The 6,339-nt window shown below is 52.4% G+C and overlaps 1 protein-coding gene across 1 annotated transcript; it reads left to right on the forward strand.

Annotated features, from left to right (window-relative positions):
- Nucleotides 1-252: 252 nt before the first annotated feature.
- LOC136294794 (solute carrier family 22 member 13-like) lies at nt 253-6,085 on the forward strand. Its single transcript, XM_066192927.1, has 10 exons — nt 253-624; nt 1,940-2,043; nt 2,411-2,565; nt 2,669-2,837; nt 3,255-3,375; nt 3,919-4,013; nt 4,509-4,723; nt 5,486-5,594; nt 5,709-5,919; nt 6,059-6,085. Exons 1-10 carry the CDS (start codon nt 253-255, stop codon nt 6,083-6,085), a joined length of 1,578 nt encoding a protein of 525 aa, XP_066049024.1.
- The last annotated feature ends 254 nt before the right edge of the window (nt 6,086-6,339 follow it).

Below are 6,339 nucleotides of genomic sequence, written 5' to 3' on the forward strand. Positions count from 1 at the left end.
GTCACTATACTATCTCCAAGAGGAGCAGTGCTCCGGCACCTTTGCTCCGTTTCCAAGAGCAAGGAGGGAATGGCTGGTGACAAAGTGCATCCTGAAGGACTGCACTGTATCATCATAATGGACTGGTGTGTTAGTACAGGTGCTCATTTTATCATGTTGGATTAGGGCTTTAGTGCTCACATAGTTTAAACATTAATATTTGCCTACATAAGCCATAGGCACCAGTGCAGCCTGGCCACAGAGGTGCTCGCCATGGCTGAATTCGGAGATCTTTTAAGTGCTCTGGGGGAGTGTGGGCTCTATCAGAAACTGCTGATCCTGCTCCTCTCCCTCCCACTACTTCTCAACCCTTTCCAAATGGTTGGCCAAGTGTTCATGGTTCTGGAAGTGCCTTACCACTGTGACACCAGCTGGATCCGTGCCGTGGGCCCCAACCTGACGGAGGAACAGCAGCTGAACCTCACCCTGCCCCGGGGCACGGATGGGGAGTTTGAGCAGTGCTCCATGTACTCCCCAGTGGACTGGGACCTCGATTCCATTGTGGCCTATGGACTCAATGACACAGAGAAGTGCATCAATGGCTGGGTGTACCCCTCAGAGCAGCCACCCTCCCTGCTGACCGAGGTCTGTATTTGCCGTTTGATGAGACAGGGGCGTGGAAAGGAGGGGACGGGAATATCCTGGCCTGTGGTTTGGTCAGCCAGTGCCAGCTGTGGTGGGAGGGAATGGGAATATCCTGGCCTGTGGTTTTGATCAGCCAGTAGCCAGCTGTGGTGCAGTCAGGTTGAGATTTACTGCAGGATTTTGCCTCCACCACACAGAGGGCAGCTGGAATCCCTGGGGGGTTGTTGTAGGAAGGCCATGATGAAGAGGCCTGGGGAGGGCACAGGCAGTGACCGTGGGGGTATGAGTCTACCACATGTTCTGCCCACCATCTGTCCCCTTTCCAGTATCCAGACCCTTGACTTCATGATGTATCTGCCTGGAGTGACCTTTTGGGCATCCCTGCCACAGTATCCCCTATTCTTCAGCCTGGTTCTACTCACATCATCTTCTCTGTGAAGGACATTTACCTTCCAAGTGCTTGTCACTGATATTTCTTGGGCCTCCAGAAACCTTCAGGGCTGCAACAAGACATGCCTGGGGCCATGCAGTTGAGAAAAAGCCTTTTTTTTTGGCATCCTCAACTTCTCCATTCTGCCTTATCTCCCACCTTCTAGTTTACATGGTAATGGTCTGTCAAAGGTTGTACTTGATGTTCTTGGAGGTCTTTTCCAACCTAAATGGTTCCATGGTTCTGTGGTTCTCCCTCTGTGGACCTTTGTTCCTTTCTCACTTTCTCTCATTCCTTTCCTACCTGCCAGCTCCAGCACTTTCTCACAAGTGCTTTTCTCTGAGCCGGAACAGAGGAGAAAGTCCAGCCTCTGGCATTTGCAAAGGCTCCTTGGTGCCCCTGAAGCACCAAGTCCATTCCAGACAAGGCTTCTCTGGAGTTTTCAGCAGCTGCATCCCTTTCCACTCCTATGCTGGTCCTCCTTTATCAGAAAAAACACTGCTCTCCTCCTCTTTCCACCCTGTCCTGCCTTTTCAGCCAGAGAAGAAAGCTGATACAGCTCTCACCCCAAGGTCACACTTTAAACAAAACTTGCCAACTGGGACGCTCCTGCAGGGACATTTGGGCTGGATGGGAATCCTGCAGATCCCAGCACCCAGCAGATCTGCACCAGGATGCAGAAGCATGTTGAGCACCTCATGTGCCTGTCCCACCACTGATTTCTGTCCTAAGTGTTCACCATGAAGGGCTCAAGACCTTGTGAGGGGTTCTCTGCTCCCAGGGGCTGCAGCAAGAGCTCAGGCACCCAGATCCTGGATCCACCATGAACCTGAAAGCAGCTGGTGTTTGTCAAAAGCAACAGCATCTGTGTTTTCCTTCCTCCAGTTTGACCTGGTGTGTGACAGGGCGGTCCTGAATGATGTCTCCCAGTCCATCTACATGGCTGGGGTTCTCATAGGAGCCACGCTCTTTGGGATGCTAAGTGACAGGTGAGAAAATACAGTTCCTTCCCAGAGACACTGCCCAGCATCCAGGGACACCCCAGATGAGGGTGCACACTGTCCATACACTGAACAGGAACTGCTCCCTTTACAAGACTCAACCCCCTTGTCTGTGATTGGGCATCTGGGGACACCTGAGAGGTCTGGAAATGTCTGGGGGTTGAAAAGAGAGGCAGATACAGCCTTGTGGAGTGGGTTCTTCAGGAATCACAAGTTTAGCCCCTGCTGGTGTCTCAGGCTTTGCCAGAACCATGATGGGTCAACACTGATTTTTCTGCACATTATTTCTTGGGGTCCTCCCTCTCCCCATGGGGTCTCTCCAGGTTCTGAATGGGTCTTCCCTCTTCTTCCACAGGATAGGCAGGCGGCCAGTCTTCCTCATCTGCATCCTCATCCAGGGTGTGTTTGGCCTGGGAACTGCCTTTGTGCCCAATATCTATGTGTTCATGGCCATCAGGTGTGTCGTGGGAGCTGCGGTGTCAGGAATTATGGTTACAGTCGTATCCCTGGGTGAGTGGGAAGCCCTTGCCCTGAGGCAGCAGACATGGCCTCACAAGATACAATAACAAAAGAGAGCCCAAAACAAAGCCTGAACCTTTGTTTTTCCTCTTAGCTACAGAATGGGTTGGTGCCTCCTACCGGACAAAGGCACTGCTGATTGCTCACACGGCTTTTGCCATCGGGCAGATGTCAGTGGCTGGTTTGAGTTATGGGATTCGCAACTGGAGGCTGCTGGAAATTGCAGGATCTGCTCCTATGTTTGCCCTTTTCTTCTACATCTGGTAAGCAGGAGCAGGGCAGTGCTGTTTGGGGGTGACGCTCATCACAATACCGATGTGTGGGGTGTGAGGGAGGTGGCACCAACTCAGAACCAAGCTGGGCCTTTCCCACTGAAGTGCAGGCGATGGAGGAGCTGCTGCAGACCTCAGCACATCTCCCTGGGCACTGGACTCCTGAGAGCAGCAGCTGCTTTGCTTCAGGTCTCCAGATGTGGCCTTTGGAGCCTAAATTTTGGGTATTTAGACCCATCCATCCCATGGGCCATTCACCTCAGAGTTGGACTTGATGATCCTTGTGGGTCCCTTCCAAAGCAGAGGATTCTGTGCTGGCCAAGGCTTGCTGGGCATGGTCCCAGAGAAAGGGGCTGTGGGGGAGCCCAGCAGGACTCAGCAGAATGTCCTGGCCTCCCCTCCTGGCAGGGTGCTCCCAGAGTCACCTCGCTGGCTGGTGACCAAAGGCAGAATCGAGGAAGCCAAGAAGGTCCTGCAGAAGGCGGCAGCCACCAACAAGCGCAGCCTCCCAGCAGAGCTCCTGGAGCAGGTACTGGGGGGTTCTTGTCCTCAGACACTGCCCTGGGCCTCGCAGCAGCCCCTGGAGCTCAGCCCAGAAACATCTCTCCATTCCCACTGGAGAATGAGTTACACGGGGACGAGGTCAGGGAAGAGGCCCAGCTTCTGCTGATGCTCAGCCTGGAGCTTTCTGGAGTCCCCCTGGGGATGTGGGAAGGACTGGAATGCTTCCCTGGCTTTTGTCCTGTGCGGATTCCTGGAGTGTGGCTGATGACCACAAAGTCTCTGTTTAGTCTGGGGGTTTCCATGCAGAAATGCCTCAGGGGGAGTTCCCTCCTTGCCCACCCCAAAGTTCCTACACTGGGGAGATGTTCATCCTGAGGAGCCTGTCAGTCACCACCCCCTGTGCTGGGCACCCAGGGCACAGAGGCAGGAGCCCAGCCCCACTGGGCTGCCCTCCTTCCCAGAGCACTGGGGGTCACAGGTCTGTCCCACTGAGGCTTGGAAAAGGAAAAGGAGCTGGACTTGGGTTTCCTTTTCCTGCTCTGACTCTTTGACTCCCTGTGTTTTGAAGCTGAAGTCTGAGAAAGAGGTCAAGTCTGGAAGTTTCCTGGATCTCTTTCGGAAGAAGCACCTGCGGAAGGTGACTTTAATCATGTCATGTGTCTGGTAAGACATTCCCTGGTCCCCTCTGTCAAAACTAGTTGGTTGTAGAAGTTGATGGTTGACAAGAATGGTAAAATAAAGAAATTTTCTGGTAACATATATGTTTATGTCTTTATCTGCTATCATTCTACCTCCACATACTGGACCAGATTTACTATGTCTGGCCACGGAAAGATGGTGATTATCCGTCATACTGTGGGTTTTGTTAGAAAAGCTTGAGTAATTCCAGCTTTTGCAATCCCTGGGCCTTGGAGTAGTTTTGTGCCTATCTAGAAGCTTTGGGTTCAGTCTAGTGTTTCCTGACCATATGGAGATCCATTCTGCTTTATCTCCTGCAACTATTTCCCACAGAACAGTCAATGGTGGTGACTAGAACCAAAACAGAGATTGTTGGGATTTTATATAAGTTGCATGTGTTCTAACCTTTCTAATTTTTGGTTATAAATCCCCATAAAACCATCTGGTGACAAGTTCTATTCTGCTTTACTTGAATTTCAGGTTTGCAGACAGCATTGTCTACTATGGGCTGAGCCTCAGCGTGACAGATTTTGGTCTGAACATCTACCTGACACAGCTGGCCTTCGGGGCAGTGGAGTTTCCAGCTCGAATTTCCTGCATTTTCCTTCTGGAGTGGTTTGGGAGGAAGAAAGTGCAGGCATTTCTGCTGCTGCTGTCTGGCCTGATAAGTCTCATCCTCACTGGCATCCCTGAAGGTGAACCTTCCCAGCCTGTGAGCGGAGCTGGGCAGAGCCCTGGACATCCCTACCCTTGTTCAGACCCACCCTGGCAGACCCATGCTCACTCCCGTGGGCTCAGCTGCCTCCACTGTCACAGCCCAGGGTGCTTCATCCCCAACATTCTGGCTTCCCCTCACCTTGGGTTCCTTCTCCCTCAGGGCTGTGCCTGGCTCTTCCACAGCTCCTGGCCCTTGGCAAGCAGTGTCCTTTACACACCACCACCCACTAGACACCACCACCTCCTGGCAGAAAGTTACAGCAGCAGCAGTGTTTTAAAAGCCATCATATCTCCCTTTCTTAGACGAAGAGAAAAAGCAACTGCCCACTCCCCCTCATCTGTTTGCATCTGTTTGTGCCCCAGTCCATACCCCACCCCTGCTGCTGTGCCAGTGTTCTGAGTGAGACTGAAGGTAACAGTGGGGCTTCCCAATGCTTTCTAGGTCAGGGACGTGGCATTTCCAGCCAAGCACTCCCCAAACACCTGTGGTGGCTCAGCAGCTCACTTCAGTTGCAGATCTAGAAAATGCCCAAAACCTCAGGAGAAATCTGAGTTCTCTTTGCCAGAGGGTATTTTCCAGGTAAGGCGATGCTGGGGATCATTTCCAATGGGTTCGGTGGTAGGTTTGCTTAGCAAGTCTATCAGAAAGGGCTGTCCCAAGAAATCCCACTGCAGAGTTCTGTTCCCAAGTGAACCATCCCCCTGGAGGTTATAGTGGTTGTCTCTCCTCCTCCCCGCAGACCAGCCCACGGTAATCACCGTCCTGGCCATCATCGGCAAGCTCACATCCACGGCCGCTTTCTCCACCTCCTACGTCTACTCCGCTGAGCTCTTCCCCACCATCCTCAGGTGAGATGTCCCCACACATTAGGGCCTCCTTCTGCCTTGGCTGGAGGAGGCCACGGGGCCACATTCAGTCCAGGAGGGCTGACCTCTGCCCACACCTGTTCCTCTCCCCCTCAGGCAGACGGGCGTGGGGCTGTGCTCGACCATGGCCAGGGTGGCCGGGATCCTGGCCCCGCTGATCATTCCCCTGGCCCAGTACCACCATGCCATCCCCATGGCCATCTTTGGGAGCATCCCTGTGCTGGTGGCCCTGCTCTGCATCCCACTGCCTGAGACCCGAGGCATTGACCTGGCAGATGACACAAGGAACAACCAATTCCCAGCTGAGGTGGGTACAGGGAACTCTGAAATTAAGGAATAGAAAAATCAAAAAATGTAAATTTAAGTCAAAGAAAAACTGTCAGTCAGTTGGGTTTTTTTGAGACTGAATATAGTCTCATTTCCTCCTCTTTCCTTCTTATCTTCAGGAGCAGAAAACTGATGAGTCTTTCTGAGACACCAGAGATGATGACAGAGACTTGGAGAAGGATGTCTGCAAATGCTCAAAGAACAAATGATGTTTGGACAGACATCTACTAACCACCATGAACCAGAAAGGCTGCCCACCCCCAGAAAGCCTAGACCCAGTCTAGTCTTATTCCATCATTCTTGGAAGCAGACCATGGAGGCATTGCTGCCTGGAAACTGGTCTTAGAGATGATGTCCACAATATCCATGGTCACAAGGAGAGGCCATCTGTGTCACTCTG

Source organism: Chamaea fasciata, unplaced genomic scaffold, assembly GCF_029207755.1.
Source record: "Chamaea fasciata isolate MVZ Bird 193981 ecotype frontalis unplaced genomic scaffold, bChaFas1.0.hap1 SCAF_1, whole genome shotgun sequence".
Lineage (NCBI taxonomy): Eukaryota > Metazoa > Chordata > Aves > Passeriformes > Sylviidae > Chamaea > Chamaea fasciata.

Coding starts and splice junctions, on each gene's coding strand:
- LOC136294794 (XM_066192927.1), top strand. CDS start 253: ATGGCTGAATTCGGAGATCTTTTAAGTGCTCTGGGGGAGTGTGGGCTC. Junction 2,566..2,668: donor GGTTACAGTCGTATCCCTGG/GTGAGTGGGAAG, acceptor TTTTCCTCTTAG/CTACAGAATGGGTTGGTGCC. Junction 5,595..5,708: donor CTCTTCCCCACCATCCTCAG/GTGAGATGTCCC, acceptor TCTCCCCCTCAG/GCAGACGGGCGTGGGGCTGT.